We start from the raw sequence: 24,331 nt of genomic DNA on the forward strand, positions 1-24,331 counted from the left end.
ATCACTGGGATCGGTTCACCTCGGCACAGCTTAGAAGACAGTGTTCACAGTCCAGCAGCTGACAGGCACCCAAGCCTGTTTGGATGGATGGGTCTGCACGTGACTGATGGGTGCTGAGCACCACTTGCTGGGAGACAGTCCCTTACGGGCAGCAGATGGCCCTGCTCTGGTCCCACCAAGACACACAGACAGCCCTTGGCCACGAGAGCTCCCAACAAACCTTCCCTGCCCACCCCGCTCCCCAGCCCCCCTACCCCATCCCCACCATTGGCACGGAGCCAAGAACGTGACCTACTAGAGCACCAGCACTGACGTTCTCGGCCAGACAAACTAACTACCAACCTTGGACCAGTCACGACACAAGGCTTAACGTTTACCCATCACCTAACATACCCTCAAAAACCAAGGTCATCTGCACGCATTTTGGACGTAGATCTAACATCCTTCCAAGCCTAGCAAGCCCAAGGCAAGGTCTCCTGCCCAGGGCCAGTCACTTCAGATGCTCCTGCATCTCTCCTGTCCCTTCCTTGGTGAACACCAAACAGTTATAATACTCAGGTCAATATATATAGGTACCACGTATATATATTTTTGTCACTGTTCTGCGCATGAACAAAGAAAACCAACCCCACTAGGCACCACTCGTCCTTTCCTCCCCCTCCCCTTCCTCCCATGGTTGTGTAGCCTGCAGGAACACGAGCCATGGAGGCCACCTTACGTGGCCCCGTCGCACTCCCCCACAGTCAGCTTCAAGGCTCCCTGCTGGTGCAGAGTCTTTAAGGCTTTGAACTCCAAGGGCATGGTGTGCGGGCTGGCCTGCGAGGTGTAGCCGTACTTCAGGCTGTCATAGTAATGGTACTTGACTGGGTTCTGGTTCTGATCCAGAGGGAACGGCCAGAAGCCGTAGAGGTGGATCCTGTTGCAGAAGCGCGTGGCTAAGGTATACATGAGGAGGCCGGTGGTCGGTCGCTTTATATGCACTTTGTTTGTGAGCCAGTACCTGGAAAGGGAGCGCAAAGAAAACAGTGTTATTCCCTCCGCAGCCAGGCTCACGCATGAAGCTCACGTCTTACACTTTCTTTTTGCCATCCCCTGAGATACACCGGTGATTCAAAGTGAGAGGTTTCTGACTAACAGAAGAGTTCTCCATGCCAAGAAAGCCTCTCTGGGGGTTGCTTCATGAATAAGCATCTCCCGCTCTCTGTCTAGCGGTTGCATCACACTTGTTGCTATGGCATTGAAGCATCTCATGGCTTTGCAATCCTTTACGAAAAACAAATTGCTTGCAACGGGTGGCCTTCAGCACTTCAGCCTACAATTATCTTCCAATCAACCTAGGAGATCAATACTATAGACCAAACCATAGACATGTCAAGTAGACTCTAGCAAGCCCTTGAAGCGTACACGCTCGCACACAGAGCCAATGATTTTCACTGATGCATGAAGATTTTACTCTGACAGTAAATGTAACAGAGCTGTAAAAATGTTTGCCTTTGAATAAAGGGCTACCAGGCTAAAAGAGCTAATAAACACTGCTTTTCCCATTACCCCCAGCAACTGCCACCGTGATCCTGTATCAAAATATTTCACCACGCAACATATAATACAGGTTATTCAATATGTAATATGTTATACAGAGGACAGGTGCCTTCACTCTTGAAAGGTGTATTAGTTTTTGAGAGACAGCAGAAGGCAGGCAGGAAGGTGGCATCCTGTAGTGATGTACAGACAGAACCTGTACCAGCAGGTAGATTTTGGGAAGCCAGGAAAAGCTATCATACTACCAAGCTGTAATAAGTTTCCAATGCCTGCTGTTTTATTGACTGGGAAATTTATCCAGTTTGCTCAGCAGAAAATACTTCTGGAAGAGCAAGATCAGAAAGGAGAAGGACTGGGGTGGAACAGCTCCCAGTCCTTGTGGGAATCATGTTAAAACACTTGCTGTGGGGCCTGTTCACTGTAGGTGAAAGGTGGGTGTAAGATTGGATGTAAGAGGTATTTCAAAGGGCCTGGGGTGGCTCCCTGGCTTTGGAGAGAAGTCACAGAGAAGTGGAGCACACTGAGCCGTATTGCTGCGAAATCACCCAGAGCTTTGGGATCGTGACTGGGGTCCCAGCTCCTCATGCAGATCCACAGGACAGGTCTTTCTGCTCATTCATCCTTTCAGTGCTTTGAGCTGGGCTCCAGAGAGGTCTGGACTTTAGACAGATGGAACTCTAGGGAGATCACAACCTTAATCCTGCAAATTAGCTTTTCATGAAAGCCATTAAAATTTAGCAACCAAGGCACAAAATGTACTTACTGGTTCTCAGATAAGGGGAAAATCTGACTTTCTGGTGAACCAAATACTGGAAGCAGAACTATTGTCTGAGCACACGTAGGAAGGAGATTTTGCTCCCTCATAGTGGATGGCAGGGTTTATTAGTGTCCAATAAACCACAGAAATGTCTAAGTGTCTACAGCTTTGGCAAAACACGACTGAGGAAAGATGAGGAGGAAAATGGGGAAGGATGCAGTGAGGAGTAGTTTCTCAGAGGCACCACATTGGGCCACCCCATCCCTTCTGGATTGCACTATCAAGGCAGTAAAGCTTGTTGCTATGCGAAAGGCAGCATTATCCTACAGGTAGCCATAAAACAGCCTACTTCTATTACTTTATGTGTAAGTGTTTTAGACCCCTACTGTGAGGGGAGAAATGGGAGATTATTGCAACCATTTAACACTGTGAATTAGGGAATCCTCGTGCAGCAGGGAAGCTACCTGTGAAGAAGTGCCAAGTCACATCAATCTGCTGGCTTTGGGGGAAGGCATAAATGTCTGCATTTATCCCACTTTTTAAGCTTTAGGCTTAAAACTCCTTTTATCAATTTTCCAGCTTAGTGTTAACCTGCCTTCAGAAGGCCTGACAGTATCAGATATGCTGTGAGGAGCCCACAAACCTAATGGTGACCTCCTGTCCTTCCACGAGTATTAATTTCCAGGTTTTGCTCAGAGTCTGTAGAAAATCTAGTAGCACTCTACAGCCTTGACACAATTATGACGGGAAACCTGTGCAAGGGAGACAACCAAAACGCTGTGTGTGTCCCAGGCACAGGTCTGCTTTAACAGCCCCAGCACTCAGAGTCTGGATGGAAAGAGCAGTGGAAGGACAGGAATTCCTGCCATGCTCATTTTCCCCACAGAAGGAACCGGCAGTGGAGAGCTCCTTGCAGATACCTGGGATTCAGGTAGGGAGTGAAGGCTCATCCCGACTTGGCTCTAATTTTTCTGTTTGCTTTACCCAAACAGAAAGTGGGGAAGTGGTAGCATCGCATCTGTCTGCCAGAGATAGCTACCTTCTCATAGACCATCCTTATACCTGTGCATGAAATTAATGTGGTCAGAAGTACCCTACACAGAAGAACACTGTTTTCTGCAAGCCAGCACGCACAAACCACCCCACCAAGACAAAAAAAAAAACATGTTCAATCTGAAGCCCAGCATGTGTGCACATGCAGCTACTGAGCACTCATAATCCTTCAATGATATTGGAGTAGACTACAATGACAATGCACACTCTTACAATAAAATTTAAATATTCTCTTCTCCTTTATGGCCATTTGCTTCTATTGCAGACATAGAATTAAGACGTTAAAACACTATCAGTCACTTCTACAGCATCATATATTGCCCTTCAAACCATTACCCATATTTTGGAAGGTTTGAGCCTTTTGTCAGTGTACAGCTCAGAAGCAGCTTTTAACTACAGTAGTGGACATGAGAGGGAAATGATCTGACCTCTCCAAGTCTCAAGATATTTCATCCAGGATGGAGATCCCTCCAGCTGAACCTTTGAGAGGTAGTGGCCAACTCCAGCTCTTCCAGATGCATCAGCACAGACAACACCAAACAATGGCCAAACCATAACTTAGGCCATATGACAGTGCTCGCAATTTGTTTCCTGCAAGGTGAATGTTGAAAATCCCCAAATGAGGTCTGAGAATTGCTTTTTAAGAACTAGTTTGTCACAAGAGTGCCGGAATTACACAGGAACATTTCTCCTACCACCAGCCAACTTAAATTGTCCATATTCCTGGTGCTGTTCCTGATTCAGGAACAGCTGGAGATGGAAATAAAACCTAATTAATTCTGTAAATCCCAATGAGGTTGCCTGGGTGCACATGGGATGCTGTGTCAACAGCACACCTTTATTATGTGAGGTCCAAGATTTTAATTAGGAGGAAAGATAATCTTGAAGCAGGCAGTAATTATTTTCCAAATTGGTTACACCAATCATCATAACTATTAACTGCAACATTTTATGGAAAGAGACAGCAATTAAAACAGAGGCCTGAAGAGTCATCCTGAAGCTTGATAGCTCCCTTTTCAGAGCCACTTTCCAAGGGTGGATGCTTCCTTCACAAACCAGTCTTGTATCACTTCTGTAGTAAACCCTCAGGGGCATAGGTAGCCTACAGAGATGGTTTGACACCCAAGCAGGATGCAGCAATGAACAGAAACCAGGCAAAAAATGTCTGAAGCAGGTCTTGCTTAGTGCCATGATAGCATTTTCCATCTGTATCCATCGTACCATCAAGACCATAATTTGTAAGGAAGCAGCCTGGATGGAGGAACCAGCACTGCTTGAACTAGCACTTGAAGGCAGCCAAGGATGACAGCTTCAAGAGCAGCAGCTTGAAGAGTCTTACGCTACTGCCTAAGTGGTCTGGTTTGTCTTTACAGGGTAGCTATCTGACCCACACAGAGCAAGCATCAAGAGAGATATCAGCAGTGATCGCAGGGCAGTGTGAGAAGTTTTCACAGTGATATTTCCCCCAATTCCCTCCCAAGACAAAGAAAAATGCAACTCTTTCAGGATACTGCTACAACACCACCGATTTTCCATCATTTTTTTTTTCCCACAGCACATCACTTCCTGATGTGCCCAAAAAATTTTAAGGTAACTTGGACCCTCCTGCTAAAGGTTAAACTCCAGGAAAAATTATCAGAAAATCCATCATGCTAATGAAATGAATAAAAGAAACACAGGTCAATGAAGGAAGCAGGATTCAGCAGCATCAGCTATATTATTTAGTCATTAAAAATTAGAATAATTGAAATAATGCAACTTCAGTCCCTTTTAAAGCAGCTTATTCGTAAAAGTGTGATATCAACACCAGCTGTTCTGGACATGCTAGACCTCGACTGGCAGAAGGGTGTTATCAGTCTGTCACATGCATCCTGCTCCCACCAATACTCCTGGAAAACACAGCTGCAAGGAACGAGGTTGGAGTCTCCTGAAGGCATTTCATATCCGTGCCAGCACACAGGGACAGACCCTGTCCTGTTACCTGCATAGTGCACTGCACATGCAGCTGCCTTAGCTCTAGAGATGAGACACTGGCACACAGGGAGCAACCAGTTACCCACCTACCTGGCTTCTGCTGATCCCACTCTATCCATTTTCCTCTGTTATCTTCAAAAAAAGGCTGGAGTGCCATGCGTCGGATCTGTAACAGGCCTGAACTGCTCAAGTCCTCATTCAGATCCCTGCAACTCCAAAAACTGCACCTGCATTTCAAAGCTGGTCCTGATCTTCAGGCGGAACAAAGGCCACACTCAAGATCTATAACCAGACATGGCCTGAGTATAAAGAGCTTGAGTTGCAATGCCTGGCTTGAGTCTTGTTTAAATAACCTGGCACAAATGAATCGATGTTGAGGAACTAAAGATCTGTCATAGATGAGTAACTCTATCCTTATCCAGACCCTGAGATCTGCATTATCCTTTGAAATACATCTGGTATTCAAACACACAAAGTAAATATTTTCCAAACCAAAAGAAAGGGAAAGCCACAAGGAAGAGGCTTACTCTACTTCTTTCTCCTCTTCTTCTTCTGTCTTTCCCCTTATTTTATAAAAAGGCTAAATCTTCCTTCCAATTAACTGGAACAAGCTGTCTGGATTGGTAATTAAGCATCTTCAGTATGCAAATACTATGGCTGCATACACCACACACAGTAATCTTCAGCCAGAAGTAACACCCCAAACACTGGAGGAGATGTCTCGCATCCCAGGATGGCTCTGTCCCTAGGTGCTGATGTAGCAAAGATGAGCAAGGAGAGGGGAGTCTATGAAGGGCTTTGGAACAGTGACAAGCAGCTTCAGTCTGCATAGGTGGGAGAAGCCAGGGAGACATTGCAGGTAGGGATGAGTCCCCTTTACGTCCTGCTGATCCCCTCTTCCAAGAGTGTCTGCAAGCACAGACCGTACGGGCTGCCATGGACCTGTAGTGCAGCTGGGCATCAGGACACTGCTGCACTGCACCAGCTACAAACTCCGAGCATGGCAATCGCCATCACAGAGTGACAAACTGTCACTGCTATTTGGATGTAAAACCTAATAGGAGACCTAGCCAAGGAGCTGTAAGATTTATTGATTTATTTTTTAAAGCAGGTCTTAATAAAGTCTTATGGGATTAGAATTTGTTCCTGCCAAGAGATCCTTGTGATGGACATAGTGAAAAACACTAGACAGAAACACTAGACTAGAAACAGAAATGTGTTCATGAATTCTCTCCAAGGAGTGATATCCAAACCTCCAGACAATTTTCCCCTGCTTCCCACGTTTAATGTTATTCCTCTAACAAAAGCTGCTTGGTGAGGGGGATTACAAGGCTTTTTGGCAGCAGTAAAGGATGAGTTATAAAGGTTTGCTTGCTTTCCAGCCACGGAGACAAACACTCGGTTCCAGTTTCCACTTACCAGACAAGTTGTTCAGGAGACATTTTACAGACTTGCTCAAAGCAAGTCACGCACTCCAGAAACGCACAGCACTAGCACCATCCCCAAAAGCTGGCCCCATAACCCAAGCAGAGCTTTTCCGCATCCACTTGAGGTAGTGATTCCATTTCACGGCTTTCACAGTTTCCTTCAGAGCGGCTCCATCAACACATTTACAGCCCTCTCCCCTCCCAGCAGAAGGGGAGTGGAGCTGGTGAGTGTGACTGCATAAAAAGAACATCTGTCCTGCTCCATACGTTAGCCAGTCATCAACCCTAAGACTACCAGCAAACATTTAAAGCATCCTCATAGCTGACGGTGGTCTCTCAAATGTTGAGAAGCACAACAAAAACAAATCCTTTTTGCTTATTGTAACAATGCACACTCTACAAGTGCCCCAAAAACCCTGCAAATTAGAGGAAGAAGTGTTCAATTGCCACTGAAACGTAGCCTGCTCTAGGTGAAAAGCAGACCTCTTCATCAGTGTAGCATAATACATACAGCAATTCAAGGAGTCAAGAATTCAAGAATGCATTTCACCAGAACTGAAAGAAGTGGCAAAAAGGCAAAGCTTTTGTAGCTGAATTGAGGTTGGCTAAGATAACCTTAGTCTTTGTAGAAAATGCTGCTTCTTAAATAACATATAAAAGTGTGTTGGTTGAAAGACCTCTTTGTTTCTTTGTGATTTCCAAGTCAACTTAGAAGATATTATAAACCAAGGGTAGTTTTATCCAGAGAGGACCGGAAGGGACAACTTTGCAACTGCAGAAACTGTAAAGCAGAAGGATTTTCTGTGTTTCTGCATTATTTATTGCTACATGCCACAAAACATTCATTTCACCAATCTCAGACCCATCACCAGCTCACAGACCTAGTGCAAATTGGCATGTCACACACAGAGAGCGGAAGAGAGAAGGAAGTTGCCAGAGCCTAAATCCCTGAAGCAGCAAGAAGTTCATTACCCAAAAACATCTGGGTAATCCTAGGAGTTAGAGTGTACCATAGAAGACAAGCAAGCAAGCTCCCAGCAGTTCTCATCAGTTTGATCATAAGAAAAAAATCCTTTTACACCACACACGACATCACATGAATTATCCTGAGCTCATGGTCAAGGCAAATCCATGGGTACTCCCTGCCCAGTATCAAGAGCACGTGTCCCTCTCAGCCAGTTCATCAGCTGTTCAGCACTGTGATATCAGATACTTCACATCAGCACTGTGAAACCCACCCCAGAGCTCAAACCTAAGGAAGCCCCACCAGGTAAGGGGTTAATGTCAAATGCGGCTCCCCCTCTAGCACAGCCCTTTGCTCCCCAGCCCTGCAGGACCTCTTCAGCTCTTTGGCTGGGTCACAGCAACCAGGGCAGGCCTTTGAACTGCTTTTGGCTATCTGAGGATGCTGCAGTGTTTTAATTAAAATAATTGTTAATCAGTAGGCATCCTTGTTCTCCTGCTACTGGGCTGATAAGCATGAGAGGGAGCAGGACAGCGGGTTGGGCGGTAGCTTCCTTGGCTTGGAGGGCAACCTTGATGAGGATTAGTGCTGGCTTTAGTGGCTGTAATTGAATTATCACTGCTCAGCACAAGCTGCTTGCTCTCTCATCTTACACTGCTTTGCTCAGAGAAGCCATGCCTCACCTTCCCCACTCCACTGGCCCCAAAGCATGGCAACTAGCCCAAAGAAGATGATCAAAGGTCTCTGCTGTGGCTCAGACCAGGTAGTTGGAGCCTGTCATCAGCATAAGTCAGCGACTGACCACGTGGCAGCACTGGGCTGCATCCTGGGCACCCCCCAACATGGGCTAGTTTTCCTCACTTGCTGGCCTGATGGCTCCACTCTGGGCCCCAGAGGCCTTTCAGAAGAGGCTTGCTCTTTGCATGTGATCCCATGGGACCCTTCATTGCCATTAACATGCACAAAAGAAAGACACAGCCACAAAGGGACAGTACACATTGCCCTGTGCACAGGGAGACACTGAAGTCCTGAGAGCCCCACACAGATGAGAGCCCCCATGGACAGACAGCATCACCACCAAAAGCTGCTGGTGACCACCCTGCAGAAGCTGCACCAGGGAGCAACCCTGTACCAGCTGGTCTCCAGTGAGGGCACATGAGCCTCTATGCACCTTCTTTTCATGCCAAAGACTCACCTGGACTGCAGTGTTGCCCACACTCCTTTTAGCAGCGCAAGAGGCCAGGATGGTACCACAAGTTAAAGTTCTACTACTGAGATGCTAAAGGAGGAGTCCTCTCCTTCCTCAGGAAAGCCAGTGACCTGCCCAACTCTCTGAAAAACTTCCTGCAGGAAGTATTTTGGCACTCCAAATTGTTGCCAACATAGGATTAGCAGCCTGTTGATTTAAAGGGCTTATTACAAGAGCTTAATTCTATTTTGACAGATGAAAGTCAATTACACCTAGAAATAGCTCAGAATTTAGGTTATATTTTTCCTTCCTTGTATGAGCTGTGGGATCTGTTCCTTCCCTCTTTTTCACCTCAAAGCCAAGGTGTTCTCCAATATGCCACACAGGCCCAAGGAGCCCACAAACACCAGGGAAGGAGACAGCTTGCCATGCATTACTGTTCTGCCTGGGATTTATCTCCATCCCTCCCAGCCTGCTCAGGTGGCTGCCTGCAGATCTGCACTTCATGTAGATCCACCTTCCCCTTGCTCATGTTGGAAACAGCCCAAAATATATTACCAGGTTCTGTCCTGTGTCCATCCCCTGCACCAACTTGTAGTCAGGGCTGGGAAAAGCTCCAGCTAGGAGGTGCACAAGGGAAAGAAATCCTCAAAGTAACCAAGAAACATTAAGGCTAAGGCTCAGGGGTGCCAACATCACACCCCGAATGAATTCCCAACCCAGGAGTAAGCAACAGGGTCAAGACAAGATCAGAGAAGAAAACTTTGGCTATAAAGAGGCTGCTGCTTAACCATCCAAAATAAGTCTGTCTGCTCCTGCACACCACTCCCCTAATTGCCTAATTAATTATGACTTACTCCCCAGAGAAATAAGTAGAGGCTACCTCATCCCAATTCCACGCACATCAAAGCATCACTGCTGCAGCTCCCGTTCTTTTATAAACTCCCTGATATCCTCCCCGCTACCCCCATTGCACGTGGTCTTTCCACACACCTGCCTTAGCAATGAAAAAGCTGAAATACAACTGCTTCCCCACCCAGTAAATCCACTTACCACACCTAAATCTATTTACTTGATTAGCAGGATCAATGCCTGAGTACACCTGTGGGTCCCTCCCTGCTGGGCCCCTCGTTTAAGATTAGCAGTGTAATTAGCACTGTAGTAGCACACAGGCTACCAGCCAACACTCCTCAGCCCTCTGTCACTGCTGAGCTCTCCCGGCTGCAAAGAGCTTGCTGGTGTGGGAAGCTGTGTGAGACCCACGTGCATGACTCAAGCACATGGTGACAAACTCTGTCACTGGTTCAGCTAACCAGCACACACACACACAGGTTTCTCCAAGGAAAGGCTCAACTGCAGGTCTGGGAGTTGTCATGGTCTGAAATCCAGGCTTATAGCCAGCAAAGCATTGACAGACTTCAGTGAAAGGTTTATTGGCTCACTATATTTCATGGCTAAAAGACCTTATGCTCAAAGGGCAGAGCTTGCAAGGTAGTCTCCAGCCCTCATCTAGGGACCAGCCTTTGCCCATGAAGTCTTCCCCACAGGCTGCAGAAAGAAGCAGATTGTGGCGTTTGCCTCCAGCACAACCCACTGGCTCTGTTGCTCAAGGAGCTTGTGAAATCCTGGCTACAAGCACATCAGAAATTCCCTCACCCTCGGACAGCATGCAGCAGGCGCAGCGAGGGGTAGGCAGTCCTAACGTTGATGTGGTGCTTCAGGATGAGCTCGTTCACCCACTCCACTCGTTCCTTGCCGCCCTTGGCCATGAAGGCTGGGATCCAGAGGATGCTGCCGTTGAGGCTGTGCAGGCGCTGCAGCAGCTTCTCTCGCCAGGTCTCGTTCACCAGGTCCTCGAAGGCCCGCTGGATGACAGAAGGGTTCATAGTCACCAGGTCCGTCTTGGTGCCCACGTCCTGCGAGTATTCCTGCACAGGGGCCAGATTGCACCTGCAAGGGGAAACACTGAATAGCCCTTTAAAGAGGACTTCAGAGAGGGCAATAACAAACATTGGGGGTGTTTGATGCCAAAAGTTGGGGCTGGGGAAAGGACACTGACACCTTTGCATAGTCACAGAGCATCCTCGGCCCAGGCAGCAGCTGGAGAGATCTCTGCCACGTTCCCCCGTGGTTCACTGCAGCCCTGGCAGGGCTCTCACACAGGCTCTGTGGACAGCTCAGCTGCACAGCGGGTCTGGACCTGGGCTGATCTCTTGGCTAAGCACTCCCGGAGCTATGAGCAAGTCCCTTAGAGCATGGGCTGTCTGCACAGCGACAAGCAGAGCCCAGAATCATCACGAACATCTACAGTGTCCATAAAATGATGAGGATGGAAGAATCAAACTATTAGCAATGGTCGCAGTCCTGTGCCACGTGCTCTAGGTGATCCTGCGTGTGCAGGGGGGTTGGACTAGATGACCTCTAGAGGTCCCTTCCAACCTTAAGCGTTCTATGGTTCTATGGTCATTAGTTCATCAACATAAAATTCCTTTTGATTATCACTCTTTGGGCAAATGCGCAGCAAAGATGTTAAGGGAGCCTTGGCTCCACATCCCTAGACACTGCTTGGTGGTCCCGAAAAGGTGCTCATGCACCATCTATTCCATGGGGGCACCAAGAACAGGAGCAGTGATCATTGAGGAGTAGGAGAGAGAAGTCTTTGCAGTGGATTGGAGGGCTCCGACTTGGTAATTTAATATATGGACTTAATATATAAGTCCTTGTTCATCAGTATGCCAGCAAATGCACATGTATATCTCTGGGGTAGCACTTACAAAGTGTGTAATTTTGGTATGTAGTGGGTGGGTTTATTTGGATCTGTGTCTCTGCTGGTGCAGAGTTAGAAAATAACCCCTCGCAACAAGCCTCCAAGGTTTGCTGATGTGAAATGGCTTTTCCAAACAATGAGAAAGTCCCTCTTCTCCCTCACAGTGGGGAAAAGCAGCAGAGGTTGGCACCAGCAGTGGTAACAATATCAGCAGGAGGGGGTTGCCATTACCAGCCCTGCCAAAAAGGCTGCGCAGAGCAAACCCCCCTCAAGCAGATGAAGCACCAAGTGAAGGGTCAGCTAATGTGCTAACATCAGCACTGCTATACCTGGCTAGGGAGGAGTCACCCAAAACCCCACTCCCGCTCTGAGTTACACCAAGTAAAGGTTTTTCCCTGGGATTTTGAAGGCAGGACTTTGCCAGAACTGCAAGGAGCTACTTTTTCCTTTCCTGGTTTTTGTTAGACTTAGTGTCACGTACTGTGCAGGAACCACCCCGAAGGGCTGGATGGAGCTGCCGGCAGCCAGGTAGGCTGGGTTTCACTGCAGGGCAGGGGCTGACGTTATCCCTCTCCCTCCATCCTCTTCCCCGGTGACTGCAGCGTGCCCAGGAGCAGGACGGGCATTCGCGGCAGCATCGGCCCAAGCGATCGCAGTGTTAGGCTGGGCAGAGCAGCACACAGGACCCGGGTGCCATGGGGCTCCCAACGCTCCAGGGGATGTGGAGGGGATGCGGGGAAGAGCCAAGCTTGTGCCCACCGGGAGGCAAGTGCATGGACAAACACAGGATGCGCTTGGAAAAGACCTTTGCAAGGACGTGTGCACCTGCGAGGGCGCTGGGGGAACTCGGTGGTGGCTCTGGGTGGCCCTTACCGTATGACGAAGCTGTGCGCGTCGATCTCGGGGCCGCAGCCGCTGCGGAGCAGGACCCCCGAGTTGCCCACGATGGCACAGGTCGGGAACTGCTTGCCCTTCAGGGGGGACGTGCGGGGCAGCAGCTCGTAGAGGTTCTGGGACACGTTCATGGTGCTGTCCCTGTCAAAGACATAGTGGATGACGTCCCCGGGCTTCAGCGTCCCCTTCAGCACCGAAATGTCCTTCTCTGCATCCAGGAACTTCAAGATTTGTTTCCTAAGGACAGGAGTGAAAACAGCCCCTTCAGGTCAGGTTCAGAGACAACTCACGACGTGGTCTCTACATGAGACGAACTCTTTCCTCCCACCTCTCCTTGCTCCCCAGCTTGATGACTGATTGCAAAGCAGACCAAAGCCCAGGAATGGCCTCTGGGAGCCTATTCCCTGCAGGAATAATGTGCAAATACCCCCTCCCAAGGCAGGCTGGTAAAATATCTCCATCTTAATGCGCACCCTTTCCTCATAACCCCTCTCCAGGGCAGGCTGGTATAGCTGGTCCCTGTCAGACTTGACCTGGAATTGGGGGGCTCAAGTGCTCCGTGTTTTTCTTCAGTCCAAGCCCAGCTGGTTCAGATGGGAATTCATTTCCAAGCGATCGCTTACACATATGAAGTCTAGCTCAGCGGGCGATAAACCTTTTATTTCTTTCCTGACTTCTTTAGATGATATACAGAGGCAATTTGCCAGCTTGCACTGGAGAGGACCAAATCTGTCTCCTGTCCTATAGGTAATTACCAGTACCTGATCTTCAAAGAGAGTGTCTGGTTGTGGCTCCATTTGGATGGGGCTGGTTTAATGTTGTGCTTAATGCTTTCATTACTTCTGTCAACAACAGCGGGAGACGAAGAATCATTTATTACTACTTCAGCTCTACAGAAAAGAAAGACAGAGACAGGATCCGTTAGCATCCCGATGGCATTTCTAATCACTCTGTGGCTGCTGAAACCCAAACTTCTTCAGAAAAGAAAAACTGTAGTTATTACCTAAGCAAGGAGAGAAAGCGTATTCATATTTTGCTACGCTTAAGCACATACAAATCCTTAAATACCTGCTTTCTTCCACAAACACAGACTCACAGTCAAACACAGGTTTACATAAAATACAGTCTTAAATATCAAGATGGTGAAATGCATGCATGCAAAAACACAGGCAGGCTCTGCAAGGAGAGATTCGCACATGCACGTGCACTTGCAAGCAAAACACCACTAAGCCCCACAGGGACCCAAATTTCACCAACAGCTTTTATACACAGGCAGTGGTTGCCACCATTGTGGTTCCACCTGCACATCCAAAGAAACCCCTTGATTTCACCCAAAGGAGAAACAAATCCAGCCAAGCTGTGGGGTGCTCTTTGTGATATTGGGTCTCATCTACCAGCACCCCATAATAAACAGCAAAGGACTGCCATTCCTATAACTTTATTTTTCCCCTTTAGAAGGACAGAATTTTATTGTATCTCTTGTCTGTCCCAGGCCCAGAAATGATGAAGGGAACTAGGAAGTGAAAGACACCGTCATGCTGCAGTTTGGTGCTGATCGCTGGGAGATCCCGGGTTTTAATCCCTGTGCTAGGAAGCAAATAAGCCCCAGCACTTCAGTGCAATTTACATCAAATGGCATAAATTAAGGGAGCCTCTGAATATTTGATTTCAGCCATCCGCCCTCCAAAGAGAATAACCAAGCATCTCATCAGGAAGCAGCACGTGTGTCTGCAGCCCCCAAAAACCTTCACACTTCAGAGCGCTCTGAAAAATACACAGTCAGAGCAGCTGCTGACAGCTAAAGGGAATCTCCTTCCGCGAAGGAAAGGGCCTTTTCCACCTGGGGAACAGTTTGTAAATAAATAGATGTATAAGCAGCACGTAAACCCCATGGAGGGAAATAAAAGCTAGAGGGGACAGAGAGAGAAGGGGCTGCCAAGGAGCAACAGGCAGACGGGGACAGTGGTGCCATTCCTGGTGTGACTCCATGCCCAGGCAGGCTGCGTGCTGTGGGATGGCTCTTTGGGGCTCAGGCTGCGTAATGGTTTAGAAAGGAAAGGGAATGTGTCTATGAGCGCCAGCTGCCAGGGTCCTCGTGTGGGTTCATGTGTACAAAATGCTAATGCACCTTCCCCAGCAGCTGGCAGTTGAGGTTGTTATCAGTCCTGCATTTTGCCATTTAAGCTGGTGTCTTGCAAAGTTTATTTATAAGGTTTCAAAAATCCAAAAGGAAATCTGGTAAAGAAACCTTGCAAATAACTGTTTTTTCTGTTTGTGCCCATAACATTTCCTCTGTTTTGTTTATGTGTTGTGACCTCATCACAGAATGGCACTTTTTTTTTTGAATGGTGTCACTAAACTCCGAAATTATGTTTCTTTGTATTCTCAGAATGACATGAAATCATTTTAAAATAACACAGAAGGACTCCAAATGAAGCTGTGATGTCACAAAACTCTATGCAATGGAGCAATGTTACTGAACTGAATTATAATAAAACCAAACGAAGTTCTGATGTCAAAGAAAGCTGTTTCTTTACTAACAGCACATAGTAAAACTACAAAAATGGCAACTCTATCACTGACTTATTTTCACAATAAGTAACTCTCTCTTCCCCATTCTCTCAATCACAGCAGCTTGCAGATCCTTGGTTATTTGCAAATGATTATTACACTGAGCTGGGGGAAGAAGGGGGGGAAACGATTAAGAAAATGCAAAGCAGAAGTGAAAAGAAACAGATACATTTGCTAAATAAGAACAGCACTATCCACCGAAGAGGAGAAGCAGATTAATAGCTGCCTTACAGCAAAAACAAATGAACACAAAATCTAATTTACAAACCTATTAGATTTGCTATGTAAGCTGTTCACAGCTGATCTGATTGTACCTCTGCCTCCAGAACTCCTGCAAGACAAAGGAAATGCATTATTTATAAACCCAGCTCCTCTTTGCAGAGCATTGTTCACCAGTCAAAAGATCCGGCTCTGATGAGCTCCAAACGTAGATATGGCTGCGCCAGCCGCTCCACCTCGTCTAGGATGGAGACGTCCCGATGCCTGGGAAGGGCTTTTCGTATCCTTCGTTAGTGGTACCTTACTGTGACCGTGAAACCATTCCGTCAAAAAGCTCCTAACCAGCCCAATTAATAATATCTACGCTCTCCAACCAGCCATCACAGACATCTGGTCCCAGTCATCAATGCAGCATGTAGTCTACAGGTTATGCATTAATGAATTAAATACATTTCCGCCTCTTTTTTAAATATATGTATATATAGAAATCAGGTGGTATCAGGGTGTAGAAGAGCTCTCTCCTCAACCTCTAGCTTGCCAAGGGACTTCTGCTGTCTCTTTCATTTGCAGAATGAGCTAAATTATCTGGCTAGGCTTCCTGCCACTGTCTCTAGCTTGGTCTTTCAGTTGAGACCAACCCAAATCTTCATTTTCACCCAAAACAAGCCACCTGCCTCCTGGGTGATATGCAGAGCCCTTGTCCTTGTAGTGCACCTTCTCCTGGCTCCCAGTAACTCAGTGGAGGCCCAGTTCCAGTCCCCACGGAGCCTGAGAACCCTTTCAGAAACCAGTGCCACTCGTATGACTTGCCAATCCTGTTAAAAGAAAAATAAATGCAAGTATTGATCTGCATCTAGTTGTTTGTTGCTTTAGCCTGTTGTTTTCAAAAGGGAAAAAAGAATTCGTCTCCCAGTTTCTGGAGATGTTCAGAGGGAGCTGGGCTCCTAATTGGACACATTTTAACCGCCGGCCCTCTCATTGCTCTGTTTTATTGCCTCCATTGCACAGATACCCAAGTGAACATGCTCATCAAGAGAAATGAATTCTTTTCCAGCAGAAATATTGTTATCTGGGAATATGTACTTTAATGGAAATGTATCTCAGGGGCCTATTTTTCTACCAGTCCTGAAATATCATCCCAAATACATAAGACATAAACAAAAAGAAATAAGGGTGTGTGGACATATGGTACCATCAAATATATATATATATATATGTTCAGACTTGGGTGATGTGATGCAAATTCCAGTTAGTCTGAGCTGAGCCCTTGGTACCACGTGACATCAAACCCTTGGAAATGCTGCTTTGGGCCCTGTGATGGTCCTCCTGTTCCTGCCTCTCTGGGAGACCATCTTCTGCCAGGTTAGAGAGGTTTCTTCTCCACGAGTGCCTTCATTCCCGTGCCAAACCTGAGAGTCAGTGTGTTGCTTGGTATTTTTGGTGTATTGAGGGAACAGCAAGACGAGCTTATTCCTAAAACCTGCTGGCATTTAACAAGCCTCTGCTGTGGCGGGTTCGCCGCAGGGTGTGGGAGCCGGCCAGATTAGTGTGCAAACCACGCAATCCTCTCAAACACATCTCCTCTGAAGGAGCCTTCCAAATGGGATTCACACTCCTTCACACTTGCTGTAAGACAGATAGGGACTGGATTAAGGGCTTAGAAAAAGAAATGACACTCCTTGAATAAGTGCTGGTTCACTGTCTCTGTGAAAGGGAAGTCACAGAAATTATAAAGTGGAGAAGACCTGTTAGGGCCCACCTCTTCCATGTTTTCTGGCCATGGCAGGACTGGTCCTAGACATCACAAGGTATTATTCAAATGTATTTATCCAGTTTAGCTTTAGATGCCCCAGGCGACAGGTCTGTGCATGTCTCTTCCTGAAATCCAGGCTAGTTTCAACAGCTTGGGATGCTGAATGTGACGAGGTCCAGCTGCTGCACAGAGCAAATCCCTCAGTGCGCTCCATTTCTGGAGGCTATGGAGAAGGGAGGCAGGCAGGCTGTCTGGATGTCCTGCTTGCCGGTAGCACAGCCACGCAGCCCGTCAAAGGGCATCTTTATTGTTCCACTGCAGAAACCAAAAATTTTTCAAAATGCAAACGGAGCAGGACACACTTGCACAGTGGCACTAGGCTCGCCCACTTTGCTATTCTCCCAACTGAGGCACAAGACATTTCCAGTGACAAAGTGGGACTTGAGTCCACTTTGCAGGCACTCAAAGCACCTCTGCAGCAAGAGGATTACAAATGTCAGACAGATCAACGCTTCTCTTCATGCCCTCTCCCCCATGAGCTACGTGGAGATGTCTCTCCAGTGAATGACCCAGATGCTTCAGGACAGAGTGTCTAGTGATGGGCAGGAGTGTGAGCCAGCCTGGCCTTCAGAGCCTTCTTGCTCCTTCAACTCATTCCCACACGCATTGCACCAATATTCATAAGCTTTCCTTGAGGGGGTAGATTCAACGCTCACAAATCTGAGGAAAAAGCAAACCTGGCCTCACTGAGCCCATGCAGGGGGGCTGCAGAGATGCTCTCCCACCAATATTTCCCCCTAGCTTGGTGGTGTCTCCCATGAAGGTCAGAAAGGGGCCACACAAGGTAGCAAAGCAAACATTTATCCACTTACAGCTTCAACGCTGTCCTCCCTCCCCTATGGTCCCTCTGACCCAGCAGACCCTGTCTGGGTGACACTGGTCACGGCCACCGCTGCAGGCCAGCATCTGGCATGAAGGAGGAAGAGGCTCTCAGCAGGCACCTGAGATGCTGCCATGGCTACTGTTCCCTGTGCCAAGCCGGTGTCACGGCTTTCTCAGCCTGTCTCTGAGTCACAGATACTGCCTGTAGCTGGGACATGAGACTTGGCTAAGGGTCTCAGCTGGTCTAGGGAATCCTAAAAGGCTCTTGTGACATCCTGGCCATTGGCCTTTGGCCCTTTCAGTCCCACACTGCAGCTTTTGGACACTTCCCTTAAAATCTCCCTTTGTAAGTCAAGTGTGATGCATACAGTAATTGTGATATTTGGGGTATACCGCCCTGTCAGGCAACACCTTGCTCAGCGTCCAATCGGTACCAGTCAGGCAAACCTGTTGTTCCAAATACCTGTAGGTTAGCCATGCTCAATATTTTCTGAAGACTGCAATACTCATAATTACCAACACAGGCAAAAAAAAATACTCCCTTCCACCTCCTTTCCGTTGCCTCAGAAGAGAAAAGCTTTAAGAAATGGAAGGCACTAATTAAGAGGAAGAGTTAAAAATTAAAAGTGTCAGCCCATTTTACTTTACCTCTGCTGACCTACAGTTGCAAATCTCTTGGCATCAAAAGGTAAAGACCAACCTTGATTAAAATTGCACAGATAGGCATTGATTTTGAACAGCTTCCTAGGGCTACATGATGTTTAGATTGAATTGCCTTATTAATCTAGGTGTTATCAGTCTGATTGTAAAGGCAGCCCCACAAAGTGCCAAGCAGCGCCCTAATCTCATTATTTACAAAACACACTTCTTTTGACTTCTGTTGGGATGTTTTCCAGTGATAAGTCACATCTTATTTTTGCTTTGAGATTTTCAGTATGAATCTGGACTATCTAAGATATTCTATAGGTGAAAAAAAAACTGTACTCAGATGTAAAATGGCACTGATTCAGAGACAGAAAAGGAAGAAAAACTGTCTTGTGGTTTGGATCCAAATTCTCTTGGATGAATAATTTATGACAAATCAGTTATGTGGAGACTTTTTCATTCACTCACAGTGAATGGGCTGTTTAGGGGTTTTCATCCCCTATTCATTGTTATCCACTTCTTAAATGATTCCCTTAATTATTGCTAGGTACAGTTTGGTCTTGCTTAGAGCAATTTTGACACATGAAATCAAAGCTGCTTTGACTGAACAAGTAGGTCACACAGCCTCTTTGGGTGAGGGGAACTCGTTTTAAGAGCAGGTTTTACACATCCATATTCTCCAGATTACAAATTCAGAATGTGTTTTCCATGGATATATTACAATATCCACCTCCAATGCCTGCTTCTCCCAAGCATTTGTGGCAGAGCATACACGAGGGAAGCAAGCACAAGAAGCACGAGTGTTACAAATAAGCTAGCTGAAAATTTCAGCTCTATTTGACAGCCTAGCTTGTCCTGTATCATTTGTAGGGCCCATTCTGGACAGAATAAAACCCCTGCCAGAGACAGCCTGCCTGACCTTGGGCAAGTCATGTTACCCAGGCCCTCCTCCTCTCCCTCCTCCACTCTATAAAACAGAGATAATAACAGTGACACAATCCGTTGGGGGATTGTTAAGCAAAATTTATTCATTTGGATTCCTCAGAAAGAGAGTTCAGAGTGTCACAATTTTATCTGAGGAGTTCAAATGATTAACACCCACTAATTAAGTTTCGCAACATTCTTGTGAGGCAGGTACATTTTATTATCCTTGTTTTATGGCCGAGGCAGCGGGGGTTAAGTGGCTTAGCCCGTAACACCAAAACTGACAGGCTCACAAGCCAGGATGGGAACCAGCACTCTTGGTTTAAAACAGATGCATCCCTGTAAGGGTGCTGCTCACTTCCTGGGGTGCAGGAGAGCGATGTACAACGGGGAGGCCACATGAAACGATCTGAAAAGGTCTCCCTGGCTGGGAAACACATGCAGCCGTTGACCTTCTGGAATAGCTATTGATTAAAAAAGAATCAGCTATGTTTATTTTGCTTTTTAAGAATTGCTCTGACGTTGCCATCAAGAGCAGAGTGAGTGCTTTCTACCCGAAGAGTGGAAAAGCGTAACGCCAGGCTGGCCAGGGACTGCTCTCCCCAAATCACAGCATGCTCCATGCAGCGGCTGTCTCAGGCAGGTGTGCACGCAGGGGGAGGCAGAAATGCAGGGCATGGTGTGTTTACAGTCATCCCTCTGAAGGACGATGCTTCACGGCAGGATAGACCCAGTCATTGCAGCTAAATGAATTTTGGGGAAAGCGATGAGCTGGCCAGTCAACTAAAATGAAATTCAGATAATCCCTTTCCTCTGAAACCTGATACACATTTTTGCTCCTACGTATGCTTACAATGATATATAATCCCATGTGCATTCATCATCCTAAGATGTACCTTGGAAAATCAGGAGCTAGCCCACACCTGCATGCTGCCTTATTATGGATGGGCTCGGATGTACTGACCATGCTATTAAGCAACTGCCTTCATTTTGCTGACTAAGATCAGCATAGTCATTAAACTAAGCCACGGGGCTCCGTTAGTCCTCAAAGAGGCCTTTAAGGTCAGGATTCACGGAGGCCAGCGCTGTGAAATTTGGATCAGGACACAGGTTTCAATCCTCCCTCTTCTCTGAAATTCAAGGTTTGTGCTGACATATGCAGAATAGTTACACAGGGTAGCAAACCCCATTTCAGTACTTTTGAAGGAAATTGCCACATTTCCAAGTTCTTTATGAAAGCGAAATAATTTGCTTCCAAGTGTCACTATTCTAAGTAGTCCTCGAGGAAGGAGAAGCATATGAACCCTAGCAGCCCAAAGGAACTGAGCCCAAAAGTAGTGAAGTTGGATTTCCAAAGGACCATATCTTGGCTTTCCATCTGTACATGGGGGTCTCACTGAAAAGACGGGACCCTGCCCCACTGAACAGTAAGTCACCTTGCAGGCTTCTCATAGACACAAAGAGCTTGTGTCAAAGTCCACCTGTGGCCACAAAATGATCTAATACCTCAGAAGAAACAAAATATAAGAGGAAAAATGGCAGTGGCATTATTTCTAACTATCCCTATCCTTGGGGCTTTGGCTAGTGTGATTAAAGAGTGAGGAAACAGCACCACATCACGTGCTGAATGCAAATGCTCTCTTCCTGTCCAAGACATGCGTGCCATGCAGGACCCAGGCTGGGGACAACTGAGGAGGAGCAGCAGGAGCAGCACAGCCCGTTGTCAGCACCCTTATTAGCTACACAAGTACCTGGCCAGCTCACAAAAGAGAAGCAAAAGACAAAGTTAGGACAGGAGTGATGGGAGCACAGAGGTTTTTTGGCCCTGGAGGTCAGATACTTGCATGTAGCACCACATGCCCTTCCTAACACCAGCCTTCCTCAAGCCCCAGAAATGCACTGCTCAGATTCATTTCCCTGCTCACCGTTCTGTAACCCATTTCATAACACAGCAGGAGGAGCCAGGACATTTGAGATTTGTAGATTATTCCCTGTGACCTTTCAGCAGTTACTTCTGAGGCTTTTCATCATGGGGGTAAAAGAAATTGCTAGTAAGAAGGGTGTTGGCCATTGGGCCAACTCGCGCTCTCCTGGCAAGCAAGATTCCCTCTTCAGGGATTAATTTGGAAGGAATTTTTAAAGTATTTCTCTGCTAGGATGAAGGATCCTACAGTATGTCTTGATGAGACATTTGAAATCTCACTTCGATGTGTTTAAAATCTCACTTGTTCATATTGTCACAGCTTGGCTGCCTGGGTGTCAAAATCTTCCTAAATATCAGGTACTATTTTTAGAGCTCCAAGTTTCATTCTTCCTACCAAGTCATACAACCAAATTTTGGAGACTGTGGGTTTTGTGGAAATTGCCGTGCCCATGCTGCGAACCAGGTGCAGCTTCAGGAGCGCAAGGCACAAGCTGGGGCTGGGACTTTGCGCCCAAACCCTGGGAAACACGATGTAAAAGTGCTAGCCGTGGCCTCCCTCCTGTTCACAGCAGCTGCTGCTGCCCGTGACAGAGAAACATGGATCTGTCAGTCTTACACAGATCAACATCACTAATTTGGTTGCTTCCTCTTCTGCCATGGACTTCTACGGTACTGCAAACACGTGTGATAGCGAGTGTACCTGGAGGACACAAGCATCAAGACAAATGTGCAAAACAGAGGTGCCTGTTTCTTGTTAGGGCATAAGCCAATTAGGCTGCAATGCCCGTGTGACAAAACCATTGAAGAATTAGCATGACATTTCCTGCTCCAAAGTCGCAAGGACAAGGAGGGAACGGGAGACAATCCTGCAACAGCCTGTCCTGAGGATGCAGCTTTGGGATCACTTAGCATTGGGGGTTGCAAGAGCACCACAACGAAATCCCTGGTCCTGCCTTGAAATCCTGCTCTGAAGAGTCTTTTAAGAGGCAGGAGAGCCCCCAGGGCAGCCTTGGTTACAGCTGTCTGTGATGGTCAGTAATCACCTTCTGGAGACCTATTTCCAGGACTCCCACTCTCTGTTCCCAAGCTATCACACTCCTTCTTTGAGCCAGCTGGAGACCAGGAAAGGCTCTTTTGAACTGCAAAATGTCAGGTCTCACATCTAGACACATTCACTAGAATGTCAGCACAGCCTGACCTGATACCCCGTGATGCTCTTAGTTTGTCACTGGCAAAAACCACTCACGTGCTTGCAGGGCTGAACTCTCTCACACACTTTACCTCTCTGCATCCTGCGTACAGAACCTTATTCCTTCCTTCGCATTAGGTCTACCATTAGAGCTTTATTCCTGGCATCCTTTAATTTTTTTTTTAATGATGCTAATGAAATATCCATAACAGATATGCATCACGAAAAGCAAATACTATGTCCAAAAGGCTGCGGGTAGACAAGGTCACCCTCCCACACTGCTCTCATCTGCTTTTCCCCCTGCTTTGCATGACTCCTTGGAACATCTAAGGTCTCATGTGCTTTCTTCTAACTCCATCCTCAGAGATGCTGAAGACCCCTCCAGGCAGCGACATCCTCCTGGTGCAATTCATTTGCACAGGCACCCTCAGAGTGACATCGGGTGGTGGCCAAAAGACTGCTGGAAGTGACTACTAAAGAGCTGCACCACACAGCCAGCAGCTGACATCAGTCCAAACCATCTGCCAGCCATCAAAGGCCATCACCAGTAACAGAATTGCTCCAGGGCCTTCGTAGGGACTTAGTCTTCCACACCCAGGTGACATTGAAAAGCCAGTTGTTTCAGAGCCTGGCCTGCTCTCTCCTCCTCGGCCTCATAAAGCTACACGGTGGAAATCCAAGCAGCAGGGAGAAGAAGTTTAATTACCAACTGAGCAGCTGCTGGTTGACAGTTGAGGGTGCTTCTGGGTGTTTGAAAAGGTGCTGGAAATGCCTTATGACAGTGATGAACCCTAGCAAGGAAACATCTCCCCTGTTGTAGCTGCCTGCTGAGCGTTGAATTATATTCCTGAGGATGAAGGTGAAGCGGTGGCTGCGGGGTGACAGGTGGCAGTGGAATAACTGTCCATTGATTTGGAGCAGCCAGACACAAGGGCACTAGCGGGAGCCTGCCACGATGCTGTTTGACTGAGGCCTTGAGAGAGCACTTCAAAACTGTGTCGTGGCTGTAACAATATATGCTTTTAAAGGCAGTCCTGCCTGTGGAAAGCGGTGGATGGTGAGGGACAGCGTGCTCTGCATGCAGATGGCCAGCTTGGATTTTTTTTTTTTTTTGATGCTCCCAGTGGATTTCTATATGCAATAACAAGGAATTTATTTGCAGTAACAAAAAGCAAGAGCGCAGCGCTTAAATTTGGAAAGAGCCAACCCAGCGAGCAAGCAAGCGGCTCGATGAATCAAACCCCGCATAAACAGAACGGTCCACAGCACAACCGGCAAAGTTTGTGGGATGGAGCTGCTCAACGCACTGCTCAAGGTGAAACTCTATAAAGCTGAAGGCACTGCTGCCTTGTAGCTGCACACTTCTCCTTCCACCCTCCACACCAGACCTCAGGCTGCTCTGCCGTGATGTTTGTTGAGGGACACCTGAAAATCTGTTCCTATCATTAATTTACTGGGCCTGGGAACTCCCTTGTTTCCAGAGGCAACTAGGGAAGGAAACAGGGAAATGGCAAAATAATCTCTTTCTATTAGTGTGATTTGGGCTTATTTCTTGTTGCTGAGGGTGACCCAGGCCCAGAGAAAGCGAATGATGGAGGCAATTAGAGGCAGTCTGTCTTTGAAGTGACTTTAATATAAGAGTGCTTGTATATGTGTCTGT

At 47.1% G+C, this 24,331-nt stretch overlaps 1 protein-coding gene across 3 annotated transcripts in view; it reads right to left on the reverse strand.

Moving 5' to 3' along the window:
* Window positions 1-567: 567 nt before the first annotated feature.
* The window catches only part of ST8SIA2 (ST8 alpha-N-acetyl-neuraminide alpha-2,8-sialyltransferase 2), a 29,419-nt gene continuing 5,655 nt past the window's right edge, over window positions 568-24,331 (reverse strand). Inside the window, exons 2-6 of one of the 3 annotated variants that reach the window (XM_088524939.1) lie at window positions 15,404-15,466; window positions 13,326-13,454; window positions 12,544-12,705; window positions 10,560-10,853; window positions 568-1,000 (exon numbers count right to left, since the gene is read on the reverse strand). In XM_088524939.1, the coding sequence (XP_088381065.1) occupies window positions 715-1,000; window positions 10,560-10,853; window positions 12,544-12,705; window positions 13,326-13,454; window positions 15,404-15,466 (934 nt within the window). In that variant the 3' untranslated portion in view covers window positions 568-714. Of the gene's footprint in view, window positions 1,001-10,559; window positions 10,854-12,543; window positions 12,802-13,325; window positions 13,455-15,403; window positions 15,467-24,331 lie in introns of all 3 variants that reach the window. The other 2 variants (XM_088524821.1, XM_088524873.1) reach the window with 2 other exon arrangements.

This window comes from Tinamus guttatus, unplaced genomic scaffold (assembly GCF_059628265.1).
Source record: "Tinamus guttatus ecotype Peru unplaced genomic scaffold, ASM5962826v1 Tinamus_guttatus_pri_ptg000004l, whole genome shotgun sequence".
Lineage (NCBI taxonomy): Eukaryota > Metazoa > Chordata > Aves > Tinamiformes > Tinamidae > Tinamus > Tinamus guttatus.